The 26,486-nt window shown below is 41.1% G+C and overlaps 2 protein-coding genes across 2 annotated transcripts in view; one reads left to right on the top strand and one right to left on the bottom strand.

Moving 5' to 3' along the window:
* The window catches only part of LOC126270553 (uncharacterized), a 49,318-nt gene extending 41,728 nt beyond the window's left edge, over positions 1-7,590 (top strand). The window contains exon 4 of the mRNA XM_049974078.1: positions 7,300-7,590. Coding sequence (XP_049830035.1) covers positions 7,300-7,525 — 226 coding nt within the window. The 3' untranslated portion in view covers positions 7,526-7,590. The remainder of the gene's footprint in view (positions 1-7,299) is intronic.
* Positions 1-26,486, bottom strand: part of LOC126270569 (craniofacial development protein 2-like) — a 120,261-nt gene that overhangs the window by 14,136 nt on the left and 79,639 nt on the right. The window lies entirely within an intron of this gene.

Below are 26,486 nucleotides of genomic sequence, written 5' to 3'. Positions count from 1 at the left end.
TATAGGCATTGCCGACCGCATGGCCGTATTCTACCTGTTCACATGTCTCTGTATTTGAATATGCATGCCTATACCAGTTTCTTAGGCACTTCAGTGTAATTAAATATCAATACAGTCAAACGGTGGTGTGTTCAGTTAAAAATTACTGTATGACTGTTGCTCAGCAACAACTTTAGAGCACAAAACTTTGAAACACATTGTATAATAAAATCTTAAACAATATTATTATGAGCTTATTTCTCCAAGGATATTACATAAACATGACTGCTGTCCCATCTCAGTTGCGGAAAAAGCTGAATTGTAGTAGGGGCAACAAATGAATCACACATTGGTGAATATAATTCTCCAAGCAAGTAACCACCTAGCTCTCATTAGCTCACCAAAATCACATGCTATTTTGGATTCATATGCATTTACTGAAATTTTAGGTGTTTTGTGCTTTAATTTATGGGGCTTGTGTTTGTATATGCTTAACCACTTCACTGCTTCCATATCACCACTAAGTATTTGCTCTACATTCTAACACTTAGGCTGAGGGGCATCAGGAGGGCACATTTATTGGTGTAGTGAAGATCAAACAGGCTGTTGGGGATGATCCAAATCTTCATCTTGCACATTCTGTGATCAGTGATGCATCAATGGGAATTCCATCTCCTTCAAGGTTCATGTGCACTTTTACAGCTGTTTCCAAATGTAAACCCTACCTTACGTATTGTGTATGTAATAGCCATGTAAAAATTTGAAAAAGTTACACAACTGCAACTATTCTCAATATCCCCGCATCAGTGGAAATGTGCTGATTTAAGAGTTTTATTTGGCTCTTTTCTGGTCACATCATTCCCAAAAATCTTTTGATCATGTCCTACCCATTTCTTCCATTTTTTTTCTGCTTGGCTTACATTCTCCCAAATGTCTCCCACATTTTGACCATTGAGGGGCAGCTTTTTCACCACATAGCTATAATTCATCCTCTGATTCTGGTGAACTTCTGTCACCTCCAGTTCTCAAACATTTAACATTAGAATGAGAGGCAGGATCTCATCAATTTCTTGTCTAGATAAAACATTGTCATTCACCAAATGATCATCACAAAAAAATTATGAAATTCAGAAACACATTCAATTTTTCCATCCGATGATGCTGAATGTATTCAAAAAGTGGAAAAGATCTTATTTTTCACAAGTCATTATTATCAAATACAGCCAGAATTTCGGGAGCAGCTATCTTCTCTAACAGTTTCAACATCAGATTTCATCTCTTCAGATTCATTTGATTCTTCTTCTGTTTTTATATCCTCTTCCCTATCACAATTATTTTACTGTGAGACCTCAATAAACGGGCTTTCCACAAACTCATGGTTATATGCTAGGCCCCACCATGTAGTTCTGTACAGCATCCTACTTGTGTAATACTGTCTACTTCTTTCTCATAACTACAGATTCTGTCATCTACATCTTCTTCCAATGCATATTCTTTTAAATTCTCACTTTATTGTGCATAAGATGGTTCATCATCATCAAGATGGTTTAGATTATTCTTTACTTCTTCTTTCCTACATTTTTTCAAGTTTACACTGCCTCAACTCAATTCCTTGATGTGTAATTCCTTGATCTTCCATTTTATTTCTAACCATGAATCTTCCTTTCTTTTCTCCTTTGCTTCTCTTTCCCTATTCGTTTCCTTCTCCCTCTCTCTCTTCTCTCTCTCTTTTGTTTCCCTCTTTTCTCTTTTCACCCTATCCTTCCTTCCACATTCCTCTCTCCACATTTGATCATTTTCCCCCATCATGTGCTCAATTTGGATAAGCACTTCTCGAATACTTGACTGGCTTTCCATGGTATTCATTATTTCACTCTCCTCAAAAATCACAGAAAAGGAAATGCTTAAATCTCTGACCTACTTATTTGAAAACAACCCTTGCAAACAATATATCATCTGCACAAAATCCTGCATTCTGTGGGACTTACGAGGAAAACAGTGGAAACAACACAAAATCAATCACTTGCACCCAGATTGTTCAAAGTGAGTCATGTTAAGGCCACACTCAGCCAACAGTAATGCAATGATTAATGCATCTGGCTGGTGAATATGTCATGGTCAGTGCTTCCAGTCAGAAAAGATGACATTCTGCACAGTGTTTATCATAGCAGTGCTGCCAGTTGAAAATGTTCCTTTAGTCCTTGCCTCACATCTTCCATGGTGTCGTCAAAAACACTCAGAGCCATGGCCTGAATCTATATGCTCTTAGCAATGTATGAGACATGAGACCAATAATGTGATGTACTGCTCTGCTGATTTAATCAGAAATGTTTTTAGTAAATCTGGTATAATTGTCTACTGTGCCACACAATCCAGTCACATTAAATAAGATGTTGTATGGTGTGAGACAATGTGTTGACAACCAAAAGCTGTATTCAGTTAAGAATGATGTCACAAGATGAACAATTTGTGACTGCAGTGTGATGAAAAGTGATGGGGCGGCATGAAAACTCCTAAATTAAATTTTTAATCAGCTTCAGGCTTATTGCCTTCACCTTTTTGCAATTGTTGCTCATTATTGTTTCACCTTTGTATCAATATGTACATATGATGAAGAAATAAAATAAAGGCATAGAAAAGTGTTCTCTCTTACAAGTGAAATCTGAAACTTCTGTCAGTTAAAAATGAGTTGTTATGACCATAATAATTCTTTTTAACTGATGTAATATTCAGGTTTCACTTGTGATAGAAATGATTTTTCTGTAGCCTAGTTTTATTTCCTCATTGTATGTACAGACAGCCGATGACATCAAAAATCATTTGAGCTTAATAATCCTTGTTAAGTGCAATTACTGATTTCACTTGTAAGAGAGTTGATTTCTCTATGCCACTGTTTTATTTCTTCACTGTTTGCACAGTTGAAACAATATAGCATTCAGTTCTTTAAAAAATATATTTTATTTAACATCCCTAAAAAATTGAATGTTTAAGAAGACAACATAATCAGGAACAAGATACGTAGAGGTAGCCTACAACACCCATTGTGGCTCATCTGTGACAGGTGGTGGAGTGGCTAGAGCATAGGTCAAGTCCAGGGTGTGTGTTGATGAGTCCACAACAGTGCAGGATGCACGGAAAGCTGGTTTGAGCCTGTCAAGCAGTGAAAGTGGTTGGCGTTCCCATCACACTGACTACTGATGACAGGATAATGTCCATCATAGGGTGGCTACAGTGGCTTGCATACTGCACTGTGCTGTATGAAGACATGATGTCTCTCCCATACCTCATCAAAAACAAAAGGGCAATGAGTCTGATGACCAACAACCTATTCAATTAAGTATGAACTCTAAATTGTAAGTTGTTTTTTGGTCTTGGTTCAGAGATTTGTTTACAGTTTACTGTGGTTTTTGATGTTAATATTGACAGTGAAGTATAAAATGAACACCAGACCAGTAATATTAAATGATAGAGAAACTTTCACAGAAATATATTAAATGATAAATGGCTTCATATGTGTGATCCACTGTAAACAGAACTCCCAAATACTCATATAAATAAAATTCTTGTACTTTTTTTTAATTGAATGGAAACTACCATTATTCCAATGTGCCATCAAAGAAATTGTAAACCCTTTTTGGAGTTAAAATATTGTGAAGGTAACAAAGGTAATACTAAAGCTTAATTCAGACAAGTAATTGTGCAGTTGATATTGTAATTGAAAAAAATGCAGAACACTGAGAATTATTACTCAGAAATGACAAAAAAGCTTGCATGTTATGTATGAGATTTTATCTGTAACAACAGAATCAAACTATTATATGAGAAGAAGAGGTGTTAAAAAAGAGCATGTTTGAAATCGATGACTAGGTTATTAAATGCTACATCTAAATGTTACAACAGTAGAGTGACAAATTTAATGAAGACAACCATTGTCGTCAGTTCAAGGAGATGGCATACAGCAAAATCAACAAAATAATGATTTCCAATCAAATTATTACTGTAGTAACGTGATTCATATGATGTCAATTGTGCAAACTTACTTACTTTTTTTGTCAAAAGACGTAATATATATTGTACATCTTTCAGTAAAGCAGAAAAACTAAATGAATTTTCTAATTAATATCTTTTTTTTACAGTTTTAGAAAGTAACGTAACCAAATTTAATTGTTCAGATTTTCAAAAAAGGTTGCTTAACATACAGCCCATAACAGTCAGGAGTCCCTCAGAATGTGTTAACCATTACTTTAATCTCATTGTAAAAATTTTTAATGGAAAAATCACCAACTAGAGCTTTGTCTTTTGTCTACAGCATTTGTGTACATCACTGGTACAGTCAATAATTGGTTTGTCAAATGGATGTAGAGTGAAGCAAAGGTTCACATAATATACAGACTTACTGGTACTCATTTAGTTCTGCATTACCTTCAGTAATTATTAGTGCTCATTTTGTTTGTTGACAAAAAAAATATCCTGAAATAGGAATGGTGAATAAAAAACTTTACTTTCCATGTGGCATAAAAGTGAGTCTAGCAGGCTTTTTAAAGGGAGGAGGAAGGGGAGTTCAGCATGCTAAGTATTCCCTTGATTCCTTTGCACAGAAGGAAGCAGGTAAGTGTAGGAAACACAGGATCTTTATTAAAGGATTAGATTGGAAAGCCATACAGTGGCTTTGGCCAAGGGAGATAAATAAGCTATGGAAAAAAAATCAGAAGTGAAATGACTACAAAAGATGAGAACTGAAAACCAAGAAACTAATGTTCAAGGTGCCAGTCACAAGAAAGAAATGAGGGAAGGAAAAATTACAGTAAAAAAACATAGAACAGGTGGTTAGATATCTAAAAAAGAAAACTTAATCTACTGAAGGTGAACAACACAAGTCTGTTCCCTACATCTCCTTCTTTTGTATGCAATTTGTTGAGTACCCTATATACCTAATTTCTCAGATATATCTAACAACAAAGATGATGTAACTTACCAAACGAAAGTGTTGGAATGTTGATAGAGACAATAACAAACACAAACACAAACACACACACAAAGTTCAAGCTTTCACAATCCATGGTTGCTTCATCAGGAAAGAGGGAAGGAGAGGGAAAAACGAAAGGATGTGAGTTTTAAGGGAGAGGGTAAGGAGTCATTCCAATCTCGGGAGTGAGACTGTGTTCTTACAGAGATGGATCACCCATTTCACAATGTCTCTATGAATTACAACAGACCAGGGAAAACAATATGAGCCATACCTGTTCAAAGTACTTGCTGTCCTCCTGGGTACGAAGTGGATTAGAACTGCTGCTTACCACCCAGCAATGAATGATTTAGGTGAATGCATGTGCCACCAACTAAAAGTGTCACTTCAGTGTCATAACTCACAGTGGTGGACAGAGATGTTATCAGTCATCCTCCTGTGTCTACGTGCACCACTGAAAGAAGATGTGAAAGCAACTTGTTATGGCCAGTAGATATGATTGCACAGTAAGTTCTTTGCCATTGTGCCAGATGATTGCATTGTCCCATTTGATTTTGTACAAAAGCTACATACACTAATCCAGCAACTATGCCCTGTTGTTCCAAGAGATCAACAGACCAGTTGCCCTTTTGTTTTTGATGAATTACAGAAGTGCCATCATGTTTTCAAACAACATGATGCAGTAGGCAAGCCTCTGCAACCACACTATGATGGACCTTACTGTGTCATCAGTAGGAAGAGCAAGACATTCAAAGTTGACATGATGAGTACGCCAACCATCATTACTGTCAACAACCTCAAACCAGTTTTCTGCACACCCTAAGCTAGTGAAGACTAATGTAGGCACACCACAGACTCAACCAACACTGCAGCCTCTCCACTGCCTGTCACGGATCAGCCACAGTGAACACCAGTGGCTACCTTTAATGTACCATCAGCAACATGTGCACAACCTATTGTTACCTGGTCCAAACAAAACTTTGATTCAACAGAAAATAATGTTAACACTAAGGGGGGAGTGGTTAAGTGCTGTGTTATGTGCACTGTAATGATTACTGTTTTTAATGATTATCTTTGGTGCAGTTGCTGACTTACATTTTATCTTTGTTTTATATATGTTTAATTCTGTTGTTGATTGTGTTATTAAATGGAGTTATAGAAGTTATAGTTTAGTTCTTATGTTGCAATAAAGTTAATTCATCTAGCCCCACAACATATACATTCACAGAAGCACTCTGTGCTACTGACTGAAATTCAGGCTTTCTCTCACCAAAACAACACGACGCAGTAGGCAAGCCACTGCAGCAACCCTATGATGGACCTTACTGTGTCATCAGTAGGAAGGGCAAGACATTCAAAGTTGACGTGATGAGTACGCCAACCATCATCACTGTCAACAACCTGAAACCAAATGGCATATTAACAATATGATCATCTGTACATCTTGTTCTTAATGCTATTATCTTCTTAAACATTCAGCCATTTCTGGAAGCTAAATAAAATGTATATTTTTTAACAACTCAACAATATATTGTTTCAACTTCGTATTCATATACAAACAGTGAAGAGGTAAAGTGATGGCACAGAGAAATCAATTCTCTAAGAAGTGAAATATGAATAATTTGCAGTTAAAAAGAATTATGAAGCTCATATGATTTTTGCTGTAATCTCTAATTTCTGTTTCAGCTGTGTTTACATACAATGAGGAAATTAAAAAAGACTGTAAAGTCAGTTCTATGGCAAGCAAAATCTGAGATTATGTTGTTTAAAAAGGAATCATCAGTATCATAAATGGAACTTGAATATTACGTCAGTTAAAAAAGAGAATTAGTGTAGTCATAACAGTTCACTTTTAACTGACAGAATTTGCAAATTTCATTTGTAAGAGGTAAGATTTTTCTGTGCATTTATTTTATTTCTTCATTGTATGTATGTACGGATACAAAGAGGAAACAACAATAAGTGAAGACAGCAAAAATAACATGCGATGAAGGTAATAAGCCTTTAAGCTGGTTAAAAATACAATTTAGGATTTGTTCAAACTGCCCCATCAATTTTTGTCATACTGCGTTCACAAATTTTTCACCCACCTTCAGTTCTACAATATCATGTTATTTATCATTCTTGTAACTGTCATACATTTATATAATTTTATATAATCTTGGGAGTGTCACCACACACTAAATTACTAAAGCCCATTTCTTATTTCTATGTTTCATACATCATTTGACCTGGGATTCAGTTTTGCAAAACTATTTTTAACATGAAGTCTGTAGCAGTGTATAAAACTAGACAAAAAACTAATTAGTATTTTATGGTGATTAAAGACATTGACTATGTTTTCATATCCACAGGAATGTAATAGAGTCATCTGTTGGTATCAGAGTGGTGGAGATTCGTGATGGCTCGGGACAGATTCTCTGTGACTGGCAGTTTCTAGAGGAAAAGAAAATAACTGAATTTGCATTGCCATCTGAAGTATATTCTGAGGCTGGTCAGCTCTTAGTTGCAGAAGATTCTGCAGGAAATATCTTGAAACATCCATTGCCATTTTATGCAGTTTCTGCATCAGTTCCTTAAAAATTAATGTGCTTTTATTTATTTATTTTTAATACTGCCTTTGAATAAATCTCAACTCAAACCCCTCAGTCTATTTTATTTTTTATGTTTATCAGTGTATGAAACCAAGTCACAATATTGATAATGCATGGAATAACAACTAAGAAACTGTATAATTATCTTCAGTGGTAGAAGTAACAAAAATGAGTTAAAAACCTGACAGAGCCACACAGAAATCATAATATTCACTACAGAAGTTATATACGAAACTAAAGGTAGCAATTGAAGGGTTATCATGCTAAAAGGGCCAAGTAAGAAAATGTGCTTTCTTAGTTAATCAAAATAAATTTTATTCAGATAACATGAATGTAAATATGCATGAACTCCACATTAATACATCTCATTGACTTCAGGAAAGAAAGCTATCATGTGGCATGTTCCAAAAACAACAAATAAACACTGAAAAGCTAAATGGGCTAAGTCCATCAAACAAGTGTTGTAACATTTTTACCTCTAGTAATCATTTTACTGTTCAGTCTTTGCACAATTCATTGTACAATTGTTTTAGCATCTCAGGTAAGTCTTCCATCATACTTTTAAAGTCTTGTTTCTTCTGTGAACATAATCCTTTTGCCCCACTGACCTCACTGAATATGATCATTTCGAAACCCACTTCACCACCATTTTTCAATATTCTTATCATTTTCCATCCCTGTGTTTTGCCAAATGAATTTTTATCTGAACTACCACAGATGTGGTGATTTTAGTCCATGAGGCAAAACCTATATTAACATTGGTTGTGTTGATGATCATGTCAGCTGCATGCTGAAAGTCAATACAATAACCAACTTCCATCTGAACAGCTTTAAATGGTTACTTATTGTGAGCTGCTGTTATCATCTTCATTACATCATTAGGAACAAAATGCTTCCACACCTTTTCTCAGGCTTCCTTACAGAGTTACCAGTTTCTATGTTACTTCCCTTTGCTGAATTATTTTTTCACAGTCAGTTGTATTGCCAATGCAGACATGCAAATGACAGGCTACAAATCAGCTAGAGCAAGAGGTAGTATGTAATCTCTACATACAGTATAGCCAACTCTTGTAAAACAATCTGCATGCACCCCATTTAGCTTGAACGAGTCAAAGGAGTTACCTCTCATGCCATCTACTGGCCTTCATTACACTCACATCAGCCATCATTGGAGATAGCCCCTTTAGTATGTAAATGGCTTGTTCACATACCACCTAATGAAGTAGAAAACACAGTTTGCACAAAACTGGTGTTAGGCCCTTTATCATGATAACCCATTAATTGGGCTCTCAGATATACATAATCAGTTCTATTGGAGAATGAAGTGGGGCACAGAGATGCATCCACATTAGCTCATAGAGTAAGGTGAGAGGCTGACACAATTTAACTTGTCTCACTTGTAGTGCAGTTTGGTGTACTTCATCTCATTTGCACCATCAAGCACAACACAGTAAATGACAACATTAATCCGTACTTGCATTTTATATGCCAGTAGGGAATGCTCTAAAAGAGAACATTAAAATCAACCAAAATAGTGTTTGTTTGTGTATTGATTATCTCATTAATCAGTGCATTTTGTCATATAATTAAAAATGGCATCATCTTTGACTTATGAAATCTGCATATTCTAGGTCTCCTTTTTCAAATTACAAGTTTTGTGTCATGTGTTTCTGATGTCTGTACTAATCATAACACTGAGAACATTTTGCAGAAATATAGCATATTGTTGAAAGAACACACAGAGTTTGGGACTATGTGAACATTACATATGTTGATTGATTGTAGATGGCACTATTGCGGTTTTGGAACTCCCATATGTGGTTTCCATAGGATTTCTTTTTTTCTATTTTCATAGAGACTTGACTTAATAATAATGCCTCAGTTATCTATTCAACTTTTGATAATCATTTGCCTTCAAAAAATAGTTCACAATTATATACAAAACATTCTCAGTTTTCTTTCCATGTCAGTTCGGAATAAAATGTCAAGCTTTCGATGATAGCCTCCATTTTCATCATCAATGACAATGGACGCTACCATCGAAAGCTTGACATTTTATCCTGAACTGATGTGGCAAAAAAACAAGAATGTTTTACATATAAGTGCCACCACGAAAGACTTCATTCTGAGTTCACAATTAGTTTGCTGAGTTTTGTCATGGCCATTCGTAAAGGTTGACTAAAATTGGTTGTTGGTCCAAAAACACATCAATGTTGTGTGCATTGTGATTGGAGAGTGTGAGCATGTACTTACCATGAGGTAGAGATGCCTTTAGTTGTATCAATGGCCCGCATTACATTCAATTTTACATGAACATTTAGTTTTGAAACAAATCTTTCCTTGACACATTCCCCAAAATTTGACAGAAGATCAAAAACAGGCTCATGTCTATTGGAAAAAGGAAGTAGTCAGAAAATTTGATCCAGCAAATGCAAAATCCATATACAAAATTGTTACAGTATAAACTCGGATATATATGTACAAGCTGGAAACTAAGCAGTATCAACTCTGATTGTTCCAAGGTAACCAAAATCAACAACAGTGGTTTGTTCATGAAGCACTTCCAAGAAAGAGACCACTCTTTCCTATTGGTGTGCAACTATTTTTCTGCCACAGGTCATTGATGAAATGAGGAAAAGCAACCAAAAATGTTGCTTTATTGTTCATCACAATGATACCAACTATCACAAAGTGTGTCATATAGTTGATTTTTTCATGGCAAAAAACACTGATTTGATGTCGTTTGGCTCATATTAACCTGATTTATTAACTAATACCTTCCCTTACATCAAACAAAAAATGCACAGACAGTGATTTTCATCATGTCAAGAAGCTGTTGAATCCTTCCAAAACATGTTCTTAAGGTACCTAATTCAGGTTAGAAAAAGTGCTGCAAAAGTTTATTAATACTGGAGACAAATATTGCAAGAAACAATAAAAAATTTGTACAAAAAATGGTTTTCTTTTCTAGTGTTTTTGTAAAATCTGCAAAGGTGGTCCTCATACATATTTTGAGTTGTGGGGGCAAAGCTGCGATAAGCGTACCCACTGAATTTCACAGTTCTGTTTTCTTTTTGAATTTATAATGAGCAGCAGCTAATATTTAATATTTTGTAAACTCACAGAATATATTCATTCTGTGGCACAAGGATTCTGTGCAGCAAAAAAATTTGATCTCAATTAATTCGTATTTAAATATAAAAATATTTCATAAATAGTATTCTTGTCAACAGAGTGACAAGTCAACAATGTGTCCACCCTTTTTGTCCCATAGCACCAAAGCCATTGACATGAAATCATTAAACATCTCATTGTCACAAGTTAATTGTTCCCTCTCACCCAGTCAAGAATTATTCCATAATTTTTTTCACACGTCTTTGTGAACTTTTTCGTATATGTTGTGTTTCTCACATGCCTCACCACAGCATTAAGGACAAACATTTGTGTATTGTAAAATCATAACATCTGATTTGGATTCTGTATCAATGCAAGGTTCAAAATTTTACGTTTGTAGAGGATCTTAAACTGAGCACTTTGAGATAAGAAACCAATTCTCACAAATTAATATTTAGGTTTTTATTAACGTAAATAAATTACACTTAATAGCAACTTCTTAGTAACTGTAGAAAGTGGCAACTACAAGTCTTATGAGGTGCATGCATTATAACATAATCTATTGGCAGAGCTAAACTCTAGATTGAATGAGTGATGTGTGGTGTCAATAGGTCACATCAACCATACAAATTACAATCTTCGGAACATTAACTGCTCTGATGAGCTGCCATGTTTAATTCAGTCTGCCTTTGTACTTCATGCAGTGTTCATATGTATCAGTCTTTATGGTGAAATATATGTGTATATAGAAAACTTGGGAACTGTTTATTATGTATATTATAATCAGTATCCAGAATCCCATATTGGTGACCCCGGACAAAAAGTTCTAAGTCTTCCGCGATTTCCACGCCGTTTGCATAGAATCAACAGGTTTCACATCTGACGCCATGGCTACATCACCGAACATTCTTTACGAACATTTGGAGGCCCAGCTCTGACGACCAGGCCAACACAACCCTCTGCCATCGGTTATTTCACAGCTAACGGACAATGATCTACGACAAGGATAACCTCTACTTTAGCAACTCCACAATGACCAACTGTTACGCAGTTACCTCAAACAATGGACTCAGGCTTTGTTTTGCCAGATTACACACAACAGCAAGTGAAAAGTGAAATGGACAATCTACTAAATGTGACGATCGATCACTTGTATGAAGTTCAAAGGGACCGAAATTAGCACACGTGCTTTGATCCTCTACGCACCATGACGTTGATTACAGTAGTGCTGTGTGCAATGCCACCATCTGTGCGAAACGAACATGCTGTCAACTATTACCAAGCTACACCAGCCTCGCCTCCCTTACAAATCAGTAACAGACATTTTTATGCATCCAGTTCACCACAACAAACCACCAGATAGTCAGCTCAGGTTTGCGACCATGTGGGTACGGTACGAGTGCACCCAACATAGTCTCTTCACCCAGGAACATTGTACTACAACAGTGCGACCCCCAACAGGTTACACCAGTGTTTCATGGTCCTCCCACAAAGGATGCGTGGCCAGTGTGTGCGGAAAACTCTCGCTGTTGCCACCTTAAGCTCCAGCCCCCTCCCCCTCACCCAAGGGGGTCCTCGATTCTGACCAGACAACCGCTCACTCCTTCTGCAGTGCTGTCTGCGTTTGCCATGCCAACCTTCCACATCATTTCTGATTTGGACAATGTCAGTGTTATTCGTGCAATTTCTGGTCCAGTTTATGGACCCTCATTACACGCCACACACCCGTTCGCTCCAATGGTACTGACTGATTGCCACGTCGTGCTTTCGGCCTTTTTCAGAGACATTACAACCAACTGTTGTTCTGAACATGTGTGCTAGTATCATTTCCGCTCTTGTGATGCCAGATCCCAACATGTGCAGCGAGACCGCAGGTCTTCCAAGACATCTTTGTCTCCACCTCCCAGGCTGCCTACCCAAGCTCCTTCCCCTAGATGAGGAAAATGGTTCGCATTGGTGGAGCACCTCTTCAAGCTGCATCAAGAGACTGATGACAGCTCCAAGTTCCTATGTTTGGTCACACACCTCCACGAACACTTGGATTTAATTTGTGATCTCCTACTTTCACATCCACCGCCACAAAGTACGAGTTTGCCAAGAAAACAATATTAGAGTGACTTGCCTGCTCGCCACAGGATTTGATAATCAAGTTTCTGAACTAGGAGCAACTGGGGGACCGCACTCCATCACAAATTTGGCGCCTCCTCAGGTTACTCGTGAGTGAACACACAATGTCAGACGTCACTCTGTGGGTGGTGTGGTCTGCCAAGTTACCTACTGACCTACAGATACACCCACTGCCACATTCTTACGAGTCTATCGGTTCTCGCCTACACATCGCAGATCAGCTGTATGCGCTCCTGCACCAGAAACACCCAGCTCATCCCCCATCACTGTGAGACACTACACCTCCTGTTTACTGGTCGCCTGCAAGCAGGGCAGGGCCTGTTCCACTTCCATGGCTTCTACGCCGTCAGGCAGTACTCATTCGCTCTCTCCTCTTTCTGAGCACTCAAGACTCACCCACAATCCATACGTCCCGGTTTACATCCCAGAACAGATCAACGAAGACAAGCCTCCCCCACTATCAAAGTCACCACCACCTTCACATCCAGCTCATCCATACTGTTGGTACCACAGGATTTTTGGAGCTGAGGCCAACAAGTGCAGGTTACCTTGCCAACACCCAAATGCCGACCACAGGAAATAAGTGACACCGAGTCCTGCGGGGAACTTCACAGGCATCCCTTAACATTGCACTCCATTCACTCGTTCCATCAGCCAAGCAGTTGTTTATACATGACAGACATTTCATCACAGTTTGTCTACCTAATTGACATTGGTGCTGACATGTCTATCATACCTTGATCGTTGGCTCCTACCGACTTTTCACCGACAAAGTCTCTCCTGCGAGCTGTCAACGCATCACCATTACAAACTGTCGGTTCTGTGAAAGTGATGGTGCACCTATCCCCTTCTCTGTGTTTCCCACGGACCTTCTACATCACTGACATCGATGAACCAATTCTTGGTATGGATTTTTTGTCCCGTTACAAACTCTCTCCAAACGTAGTCCAGTGTTCAGATACCGTGCTCTGGCATCTATACTGCTCATTCAGTTTCCGCTGCAAATGGGATTTAGTTCATGAGTGTTCCACCCTTGCAGGCAAGATTGTGACCTGCATCACTAACCTACTTTCAGAATACGACTTAGCGGTGCACCTCCGCCGGGACAATGACGAGCTGAAACAACGAATTGCTCACACTTAGAATGAACTCGTTGTGGCCCACACCTCGCTGTTGAAACTGCAATGCGCAGTTCCTTCAGCAGATCAAACTTCACGCCCACTATGCACGCAGCCGCCCTGCTTGTTGATCAACAATCCCCCTCTCCCATGTGCCAGCCAAGCAACTTGGCAGCCATCGCTGGCCCTTGCGCAATGCCAGCGCCTCTCTTGCCTGCACCAGATACCCAAGGCAAAGTTAACAACAGACAGTCGCTGCGTGCCCCACTCCGCTCTGTGCTGCGTGCCCAGCCTACCTCTACAAACAAGCACATGCCGCGCTCATGTAATAGGCATGTGACTTACGTGCTGTCTTTTCCCACTTGCGCTAACGGCTACGCCTCATCGTGCCCCACTCGTCCCAAAACTCCAAGGCAGAACATTACTCAGCCTAGTGTGCAGTTCTCAGTCTGTTCCATCACTGATGGAACAACACACATGATAATTACCACTGCCGGCCCTCCTATTAGATACAAGGTTAGGCGCCTCAACCCAATTAAGTTGTGCAGCAAATTAACTAACTCCTGGAGGCAGGCATTCTACAGCCATTGGACAGCAATTGGTCTTCAGCAATTCACCTCATCACCAAACATGACGGTTTAAATGCTCGCACTGTTACGGGCAATTACCCCATGCCAAAAATAAACAATTTCACTCATATGCTATCGGGCGCCACAATCTTCAGTGTGATTGACTGCAAACGTGCTTATCACCAGATTTCTGTAGGGCCAGAAGACATTCCAAAGACTGCGATCATCACGTCGCTTGTTTTGTTCCAGTACAACTTCATGCCATTCGGTTTAAAGAATGGGGCACAAACATGGCAACATTTCATTGACTCAATCTTACGATGATTCAAGTTCTGCTTTTCTGCTTTGCATACCTGGATGACATACTCTTTTTCAGCAAATCGACTAAAGACCATGAAGATTATTTATCCCAGGTCCTCCAGTCTTTGGCATCCAACGGTGTCGAGGTCCACATAGAAAAATTCCAGTTGCATCAGTCTTCTGTGAAATTTCTGGGTTACACTGTCTCCGCAGGCAGAATACAACCTCCCAAATCCTGGGCTATCATGTCATTGTCATCCCCCAGCTACATACAAAGAACTCAGACGTTTCCTAGGTACTATTAATTACTACCACCATCATCTACCTACTGCTGCTGCTGGGCAGGCCCCTCTGACGAACATTTCCGCACTACCGTTGAGGGCCGTCCTTTCTTCATTCTTACTGATCACAAACCGCTGGCGGACGCCTTTGCAACCCGCAAGAGGATCCTCCGCCCCGACGCTTCTGCCACTACGACCTGGTCTCTTAATTCACTACAGACATATGCTACATCAACGGCACGGAGAACATCTCTGCTGATTTCCTCTCGTGAATAAATGCTATTTCAAGAATCGTCGGTTTATCCCACCTCACCGCTCTGCCCGCTTCGGACGAGGACACTCAGGGTCTGCTCACGGACCTGCAGTCTTCACTCGTGTTTAGCAAGGCTAAGTTCCCTGGCATTTTGTATGAAGTGCGGTGTGACTCTTCTATGGGCATTCTGCGGCCTTTGCTCCCACCCACGCTGTGCCAACAGGTTTTCGACGCCTTGCATAATCTCGACCACCCCGGCATCCGAGCCACCACTCGCCTCGTCACTGAGCATTTTGTGTGGAAAGATGTGAAACAAGACTGTCAAACATGGGTACACAGCTGCGTTTCCTGTCAAAACAAAATAGGACGTCACATCTCTCCACCACTCGGCAAGTTTTACATCCCTAAGGGACATTTCCGTTGTGTACATATTGACCTTATCGGTCCCCTGCCTCCGTTGGAGGGCCACAGGTAAATCCTGTCCACAATAGATCGAATGTCTCATTGGGTGGAACCTGTCCCCTCACCTTACATCACAGCAGAAACTGTGGCCAAAGGATTCGTTTCTTCTTGGATCACTAGGTTTGGCTGTACGTCCACCATCACAACCGACCAGGGTCGATAGTTCAAATATGCACACTTTACAAATTTCTGCAATCTTTGTGGTATTAAAAAGATCCATACAACAGCCTACCACCCATAAAGCAACGAGTTGGTGGAATGATGGCACCGCACCTTTAAAACTGCACTCAGGTGCCACGACTGTCTCTGGTCAAGGCACTTCCTTGGGTGTTGCTGGGCCTACATTCTACATTTAAACCAGATTTACATGGGACAATTTCCGAATTCATTTTCGGCGAAAACCCAGTTCTACCAGGGGAACTATTTCTCCCCCAAGATCCCAGGGATTCCTCATCCTTCCCAGACTTTATCGGAAGGATGCATGCACACTTTAAAACACCCAGCTACACCCACTTGCCAGCCATTCCACACCTGACACTTATGTGCTGACTGCACTCAGCTCTTGCTCACATGTCATGCTAGAGACAACTCTGTTATACAACCCTTACAACCTCCTTACTTCAGCCCCTTCAAGGTACTCTGCAGGGGCGAAACGATGTTCGAAATTATGATAAAAAATCACCCGCAAACTGTTTCTCTACACAGGCTCAAGCTTACCTTTGTAGACTCCGACACCCCTCTGCCATCCCAGTCGGACTGCCCGAGCACATGTTCTTTTGACAAACCCACTAACGAGTCCGTTGGGTTTTCTCCATTCAATGATTCACCATCGCAGTTCGCGCATTCCTGAGACATGTCATCATCATCCCCATTCACAGGTTTTGAAGACATTTCTGGTACTAGAGACGCGGACGCCCGGTCCTTCATTTTGCACTGCAACGTACCACCTGACCGTGTCGACGACGTGTCAATTATGGTGTTACACAATCGTGTGCTTGTACTGCTCACCGACAGCACAGACCTGACCCTCACGAGGAACTCAATGTCCAGATAGTGCATAGCTTGTCCCTCCCACAAGAGTGGGACCCATCATGTGTTCAAGCTTTCATTTCTTCAGACAGTTCATTATGCATTCGGGGAAGGCACACTCACAAGCCGCCTCCTCTCCCATACTGCTACTCCCGAGTTGGCCGATGCATCATTCCCCCCCCCCCCCCCCCCCCCCCCCCCCGCTGGTTTTCGGATTACAAGTTGGATCGGCGTCCCCCACCGCACCTTCGCATGCCGACCCAACGGAGATGGAGCTTCTGGTCATGTGCCTGCCGCCTCGCACCACTCGCGCTGATGCTGACACCCACACGATGCCCCCTCAGGGCCCATAGGCTGTAACCCATATTGCAGGGGGGAGGCTGTATGGCGTCGATAGGTCACATCGACCACACAAATAACAATATTTGAAGCATTAACTGCTCTGACTAGCCACCATGTTTAATTCAGTCTGCCTTTGTACTTCATGCAGTGTTCATGTGTATCAGTCTTTATAGTAAATAAAATGGAAAGAAACTTCCACATGGGAAAAATATATTAAAAACAAAGATTCCAAGACTTACCAAGCAGGAAAGCGCCAGTAGACAGGCACAATAAATAAAACACACAAACACACACACAAAATTTCTAGCTTTCGCAACCGACGGTTGCTTCTTCAGGAAAGAGGGAAGGAGAGGGAAAGACGAAAGGATGTGGGTTTTAAGGGAGAGGGTAAGGAGTCATTCCAATCCCGGGAGCGGAAAGACTTACCTTACGGGGAAAAAAGGACAGGTGTACATTCGCACGCACGCACGCACGCACGCACACACACACACACACACACACACACACACACACACACACACACACACACACACACACAAGCAGACTTTATAGTAAAATACATTTGTATATAGAAAACTTGAGAACTGTTTATTATGTATATTACGATTCGTATCCAGAGTCCCATAAAAGTAGTAAGTCCAATTGCTTGTACACTTAGTTTATGATAGGATTGTAATTGTTACTGCATCAGTATTCCCCATACTATTAATCTTTTTAACTGTGCAGTTTGTTGGGAAATTGATGGACACTTACTGATGAATCTTCTCACACATCATCCAATGCTATCTTGAATTCTACTGAGTGAACAATGTTCAGTATCTTGGCCAGATCTCTGTGGCTTGAAAATTTCTGTCCGCATCAGTAAATTCTTCCAGTTAAGGTAACACCTGATGTGCACTTTCCCCTATTCTCTCCTTCATCTTTCCGGGCACTACATCCTGTTGCATCATATGGTAAATGCACATCTTCATGTAAACAAATAAAGCTCTCTTCTTTACCAGTGTTTACAATTCATAAACGGCTGTCTAACTGCACCATGGATACATTACAAACATTTATGTACTGTTTATCAAGATAGTGCCATAAATGTAGGTGCAGTAGACAGTCCTTAGTTATAAAACTTAAGTAATTTACTTCCACCCACCCTGATAATTGAGCATGTTAGTGAGCCACTTTCAGGATTACAGTAGGTGAACCTGCCCTGGATCAAATCTGTCTTGCAAATTAACAATGAGGGTTTGTGAACTGGCATCTAACTATGTGAGTATTCGGCTGATACCCCTATCGGGCCTCAGATAACATGCTACATAAACTTTTAGGAAGCATTCTCACATTTGAACACGAGATCCTCTCCAGATGCAGGTGGATGAGGTATACAGATTCAGTGCTGGAGGAGAGTTGTGGCATCAGGAAGGACATATGGCCACTAACTTTCACTAACATTGTCAAAAATCCATATAACAATGCTGACTCTGTAAAGAAATGGGATAAGGCAAGGAGGAGCAGGAGGAAGAGGAGGAGGAGGAGGAGGAAGAAGAAGAAGAAGGAGGAGGAGTATGCTATGCGCTCGTTGATGAGGATAGCAGTAGAGTCCTCCCACAGGCGCCTCCCCCACACCATTGGTGTGGCACAGCCCACAGAGAACAAGGTCGTCTAGACCCTTCTTTGTCCGACCTCTCTATGGGTTCGGCGCCACCGGTCACCCCTTGTTGGTGGTCGTGTGGGTCACTTCCATCATGCCCACAATGCTTTTTTGCCCAATCTCGCACAGACTGTCCCCATCACTGGAAGATATGTACCCTCTGTCAGAAACACGGCCATCTCCGATTGTCTGTCACAGCCACTCCACCAGCTTCCACTCCTCACCCATAGGTCATCAGGATACTGCACATACGCTGCAGTCGATCATCCCACTGGATGCCTCATTGATGTGGAAGTTGTTCCTCACGTTCTGCATTTTTAATGTGGATGTTCGTTTCCAGGTTGATTCAGGAGCCCCATCTCCTTGCTCAATCTGGTGACGTATACATGCCTAGGTTCCCCAGAGCTGTCTCCCACCTCTCGGTGATTGGTCGCATACAGTGATGGCTCTGTCAGCCTCTGTGGGCAATTCTCGGTCCCAGCCACCTATAAACACATTCCCCAGCTCCTGTCCCTACAGGTGGTTGACCATCCTTTGGCTTCAAACATTTTTGGACTCGATGCTTTCACACTGTTTGGCTTTTTGATTTCCAACGAAGTTAAGGTCGTTTCCACTGCAGTCCCATACCAGGACCTCGATGACCTGTGCTCGGCTGTGCCTCTCTGTTTCAGCTGGAATTAGGGTGTGTTTCGGACTTCAAGACACACATTGCTCTCTGGCCAGATCCTCAGCTGCAGTTCTTCCAGGTCCAACCCATTCTGGTTGCCTTACATCCAGCAGCCAAGCAAGAGCTTGATCGACTGCAGATGTCATCGAGCCCATGAAAGTGAGTGCTTGAGCGACCCCGTTAGTGTTTATCGGGAAACCCAATGGCTCCCTTTGCCTGTGTGGGGATATTGGAGTTAAAGTCAATGCACAGTCCCTGGTTGAAACTTATTCCATTCCTCGGCAGGAAGACCTTCTCTCCTAACTTGTGTGTGACGAGTAGTTCTCTGAGATTGACCTGGTGGAGGCTTACCATTAATTACCCTTAGATGAGGAGTCCCAGGAAATCAGTGTCATCAACACGCCTTTCAGATTACATCAACACAAGTGCCTCCCATTTGGTACTTCCTCCACGACAGCCATTTTTCACAGGTACCTGGAGCAGCTCACACAGCCCATCCCAGCTTGTGTCAGTTATCTAGATGACATCTTGAGTCACCGGCCGCACATGCCATGAGCATTTGCAAAACCTCGGCACCTTATTTCATGCCCTGCAGACTTTCTTTCAACCAGAAGTTGAATAACTGGATCGCTGGCTCAGTAAAGATGGCATTCATCCATCAGATCACAACATTGTGGTCATCAACTCCCTTCCATGCCCCAAGGATTTAACTGACCTCGCAAGTTTTTTTGGGCGAGGTTAACTACTACTTAGTTTTTACCCCAGGCTGCTGACATTGCACAGCCCCCCAATTGCTTGCATCGCAAAGCGGTGCCTTTCAGTTGGACTCCTGCCTGTAATCAAGCTTCTCTCCACTTGAAAACTATACTCAAGTCTGCCCCTTGCCTGACTCCCTTCTCTTCTGACCGCCCCTTGGTTGTGGCAGCCGATGGCTCGGCCTATGGTATTGGGCAGTCCTGGCTCACAGGAATGCAGATGGCTTAGAACAGCCCATTGCGTATGCGTCCAAGACACTGTCCCCAGCACAGATGAACTATTCTCAGATTGATAAAGAGGCCGTTGCAACTGTGTTTGCCATTCTAAAGTTTCACATCTACCTGTGTGGGATGAAATTCACTCTCCCTGCTGATCACAAGCCTTTGGTTACCCTATTCAACCCAGACACACACATCCAAGAGTGAAATGTTCAACGTCTCTAGGACTGGGCTCTGTTCGTATGCAATTACACTTTCATTATCCGATATAAGCCCACCTCTCAAACTCCAGTGCAGATGCCTTGTTACATCTCCCCTCAGGCCCTGATCCCAAGTTCAATGAGCAGGGAGTCCTCTGCTTTCACATTGATATGGCCTGCCAAGATACACTGGACAGATTTCCCATTATGGCTGTACATGTCGCCTCGGCCATACACCAAGATACCATTCTGCAACAGGTTCTCTGCTACATGACCCATGGTTGGCCCACCTATTGGACTCACCATTTGGAAACTGAATTCAGCCCCTGGCACACCACTCACACAGGCTTTCGGCTGTGACGGGTGTCCTCTTGGCCGTGAAGGCTGACACCCATCAGGTGATCATCCACCTGATTTGTGCCACCATGTCCTACACTTGCTACACCGTGGACACGGGGGGTATCCCTTATGAAGGTGTTGGCTCGCCGGCAAGTGTACAAGCCCAGCATTAATGGCGACATTGAATTCCTGGCCCGTGGTTCATGGTGTGTGCATGTCGCCAGGCCAGCCCTTCACAATCATTTGCACCCTGGCCTGTCCCTCACCAGCCCTGGACTCACATCCATCTCGATTTTGTGGATCCCTTCTTGGGATCAAAGTGGTTACTCATTGTGGATGCATACTCCAGATACCCATATGTGGTGCGCATGGTGTCCGTGGTTGATGCCACACTCACGGTCTTGGCTTAGGTTCTTGCCATCGAAGGCCTGTCTCATACCTTGGTCCCAGATAATGGCCCCCAATTCACGGCAGCCTCATTCCACACATTTTGGGAGTCCAATGGTATAAAAACACATCTGCACCCCTCTGTTTCATCCGTTCTCCAATAGCACAGCAGATCGACTGGTCAGGATGTTTAAACAACAGCTGACAAAAGCAGTCAAATCCTCTGCAACCACATCAGCCCTCACTTTATTCCTGAGCACTTATCGCACCATGCTGATTGATGGTCATATTCTGGCCGAACTCCTCCATGGGCAGCAACCACGGACCCTACTCCATTTGCTGACGCCATCTCCTTCTGAGCCCTGCTTCTGACCCTCTCAGCATTACACATTGGGCATGGCCTTGTGGGTGAGCTTGTATTGGTAATGCTGCTTGCACTTCTGCCACAGTAGTTGTGACCCATGGGCAGCATATGACATTGGTACAGACACAGAAGGAGCTCAAGTGCTGCCACTATAACAAACTCTGGCCTCATACCTCTACCTCATGTCCACCAACCTCCCACCTCCTTCTGCCCCACGGCAGACGGCTCTCCACAGGCACGTCGGCACTCCTTCCCGCCTTCACAATGATCGGAGGCACTGTGTGATGCCCTGCCCTCCGGTGACTTTTCAATGGATTGCACGGACTGCCCTCCCGACCCACCGCTGGCAGTCGACAACACATGGCCTCCCTCCTTTCCCTCCATCCACCCACCATGGCACATCCTGGGCAATTCCGCCCCAATGCACATATTTCAGGGGGGAAGGGAGCGAGTGTTGGAAGGCGTGGAAGCTGAATGTGCGCCAGAGGGTATGGACCAGAATACCCGCTAGGGGTCTCTGTGCTCTGGCACGTGCATGCACCGCGAGTCTCGTCAAGCAAATGCGCCACACTTCATACCATGGGAAGTCAATGGCCAATCATGTTTCCGGCAGTCACGTATTTAGGAGGCCACACGGCGCTACCCTGGCAGTCTGGTACTCACCATAGTTCACGTGTACATCTCAGCTGTACTGCATTCCAGTTCTGTGTGTTGAGATATACACTGTTGTTGTTTGGAGTGTTCCTGCATTGTTGTTGTCTCATTGTGTTTGCTTGCTTGCTTCCTTGCCTCATGTTGTTTTCTGGTCGGTTGTAGTGTCTGTCATCCCCTACTTATTTGTCTGTTCATTGTTAGTGATTCCTCCAGTGGCTGCCCTGCCTGGTGGCTTCGCATCTCCGTTTTCTGCCATGCATCGCTCACAGGTCACTCGTGACTATAACACAGAGTATTGATTAGCAGTAAAGTTTTCATTTCTGGACACCTTGATATTGTGGAAGAGGATGTCAGATGTACTCATTTAAAGGATTCTGATTCAGGATGTGAACATATTAGTGATTCGGAGTGCAAAAGCATAGCAATGAATATGTAAATGAGCAATAGAAGAACAGGATATCAAAGTGCATAATTGTTTTGATTATCTTTTAAAAAATCTAGGTTTTAAAAGAAGTGAACATGATTATTTTCAATATCTATTGATGACTGCAAATTCTGTGATCTGTGTAATCGTGTTTGTTATAATAGTAAAAGGAAAATACAAGAAATCAAGAATCTGTTATCCAAACTAATCCAAATGAAAGACTTAGGTGAAGTAAAGAATTATCTTGGAGTAAATATTGACTGTAATTATGCAGAGAATGAAATGACTTTTAGTCAGGGAAACTATACTAACACACTAGTTAAGAAATATAAGAAATATCAGATTGAACATCAAATTGTACAGTACACCAATGGAAGTTACTTTGAAATTAGGACCAGCACAAGATGCAAGTCATGATATTATTAACAGTAATTCGAAAGGTGCTCTCCCATATTTTCACTCAGGAATATGGCCTGATATAAGTTACAGGATAAACTATTTGAATAAATTTAAAAACTGTTACAATGATAGTCACTTTAACTATGCTTTGCGAGTACTGAAATATTTGTATCAAGCAATAGGTTTGAGGTTAGCTTGTGGAGGCAATGAAAACATCAGTCTCTTAAGAGTGTATTGTAATGCAGATTGGGCAGGTGACTGCATAGATCATGACTTTGTAATTATATTATCTTGAAATCTAAAAAGCAAAGTGTCACAAAATCTTCTACTTTTGCTGAGTAAATAGCGTTGTTAGAACCTGTCACTGAGATTAAGTTAACTCTAGATATTTTTAATATGTTTTATGCAAAATCTGATAAGTCTGATAGAAGTATTGGATGACAACTAAGATACAGCAACTATTGCTAGATATGGTAATTTTAGAAAAACTTCAAAGTGTAATGAAATACATTATCATTTTGTGAATGAATATAGTAGGAATTGAATTACAAACATTTTTAAAGTAAATTTACAAGACAACCTAGCAGACACCTTTACCAAATATTTGTGCAAGTATAGATTTGTAAAATTTTGACAAATGTTGAATGTAATCTGACTGCAATATAAATTTAAGGAGACTACTGGAGTGCGGTTCATTTATATCCATAGTATCGACAGTACAGTGTCGAGAGGACCCCCAACAATGAGTGTATATACATATATATGTACAACAGTCAGTGCCATGCTGTCTGCCTGCCTGTGTATGTGTATGTGTAAAGAGAAATGTATGTTGTATTTAACTATTCATTAATAAATACTCATATTGATTTTTTTTGCTTTTGCCAATGGTTCCACAATATGAAAAATGTGAACCTGTTGTATGATTCGGAATTCACTTTAAGCCAGTTCAAAGGCTGGAAGAAGACAAACCAACCTCTGGCTTAAAGACAGCTCCATGGATTTTAATAATCCTGTAAAAAGACCTTCAGATTTTTTATTGACACACATACTCTGTATAATGACTGAGTACATAGTAAAGATCCTTTGTATCATTTTGTTGTGTTTTTTATTTGAAGAAAATACAGTTGTTTTCTGCTTATAGTAATATCTGCATGTTTATATTTGGTTAGTGGAATGTCCTCAAGCATAATGTAACAGCTGTTTTAAGTTGTTTAAATGTAAAATTCATGCCCATAATATCACATGGAATTTTGCAAATGCCTAATTCTAACAGATTTGTCTTTGCCAGTATGTACACAGATTATGATAGTATGTTACAAAATGCTTTCTTTTGAGTTAATCTTAGACAAAATCAGCACCTGAGTAGTATAAAAGGAGGAGCAGTGATTTTTTTTCTCCAGAGTTGCAGTATTTATTCTAATATACGTGTAATCATATGAAGCAGTCAAAGAGTATTTCTTGTAATCATCAGTCTGAGTATATTAGCATTAGCCATAATTTACAGAAGTAGCACTCAATAGCTGCTACAGCCAGTTAACATATTACTTAGCTCATCCACATCCCTGAAGGCTCTCTTTCATGATATGGGTTTATGACATACTATGTGTGAATGAATGAAAGAAACATACACCCACAAATCATTTCTCAATATAAATTCAGGTGCACTATATTTTGTTGAACCTACATGTACAAAATTATGAAAGAGGACCACGTACAGGGTGTTTCAAAAATGACCGGTATATTTGAAAATGACCGGTATATTTGAAACGGCAATAAAAACTAAATGAGCAGCGATAGAAATACACCGTTTGTTGCAATATTCTTGGGACGACAGTACATTTTCAGGCGGACAAACTCTCGAAATTACAGTAGTTACAATTTTCAACAACAGATGGCGCTGCGGTCTGGGAAACTCTATAGTACGATATTTTCCACATATCCACCATGCGTAGCAATAATATGGCGTAGTCTCTGAATGAAATTACCCGAAACCTTTGACAACGTGTCTGGCGGAAGGGCTTCACATGCAGATGAGATGTACTGCTTCAGCTGTTCAATTGTTTCTGGATTCTGACGGTACACCTGGTCTTTCAAGTGTCCCCACAGAAAGAAGTCACAGGGGTTCATGTCTGGCGAATAGGGAGGCCAATCCACGCTGCCTCCTGTATGTTTCGGATAGCCCAAAGCAATCACACGATGTACCGCTGTTGGATCACCTGCTGCACTAGCTGCGCGTTGCCCTCTGTGGTTGCCGTACGCGGTCGCCCTATCTTTCCAGCACATTCATTCGTCACGTTCCCAGTCTGTTGAAATTTTTCAAACAGATCCTTTATTGTATCGCTTTTCGGTCCTTTGGTTACATTAAACCTCCATTGAAAACTTCGTCTTGTTGCAACAACACTGTGTTCTAGGTGGTGGAATTCCAACACCAGAAAAATCCTCTGTTCTAAGGAATAAACCATGTTGTCCACAGCACACTTGCACGTTGTGAACAGCACGCGCTTACAGCAGAAAGACGACGTACAGAATGGTGCACCTACAGACTGCGTTGTCTTCTATATCTTTCACATCACTTGCAGCACCATCTGTTGTTGAAAATTGTAACTACTGTAATTTCGAAAGTTTGTCCGCCTGAAAATGTACTGTTGTCCCAAGCATATTGCAACAAATGGTGTATTTCTATCACTGCTCGTTTAGTTTTTATTGCCGTTTCAAATATACCAGTCATTTTTGAAACACCCTGTACATACAACCTTGCAAAGCCATATGTGTTATGACAATGACTCAAACAACAGACTGGTACCAGTTTCTTAGCCAAGTAATACAAACGAAATCTATCTCATTATCCTTGCAATACAAAAGATATTCTGGAGACACAGAGTGCAGTCCGAACTTGCAGTCAACCGAAGAATGTACAACTAGAACATGATTTCTATTTGGCCTTTTTTTGACAAATATGATTAGGGTATTACAGTAAGTGGAGCCAATGCTTAATTTCTAAGTGCTGGAGTGCACTTCTTCACTGTACAACACCCCCCCCCCCCCCTCCCACCTTTCCTCCCATTCCATAAAAATCACGTTTCAGTTTTTGAAACCTGGTGACAAAATTTACAATGAGAGATCATTTTTTACAAAATACCACTCTGAAATTCAGGTTTTTAAAACATACTTTCTTATAATAAAAACAGTAAAACCACAAGATTTAATGGAAACAACAGGTGCTATTACCTGAAAAATGTAATGCATCATTAACTCAAGCCTGTAGCAGCATCATTTTGCTCCCTAGTTCTTCTTGGTATATA

This window comes from Schistocerca gregaria, chromosome 1, assembly GCF_023897955.1.
Source record: "Schistocerca gregaria isolate iqSchGreg1 chromosome 1, iqSchGreg1.2, whole genome shotgun sequence".
Classification (NCBI taxonomy): domain Eukaryota; kingdom Metazoa; phylum Arthropoda; class Insecta; order Orthoptera; family Acrididae; genus Schistocerca; species Schistocerca gregaria.
The sequence above is the reverse complement of the archived record's forward strand: the minus strand, read 5'-3'. Positions and strand labels throughout refer to the sequence as shown.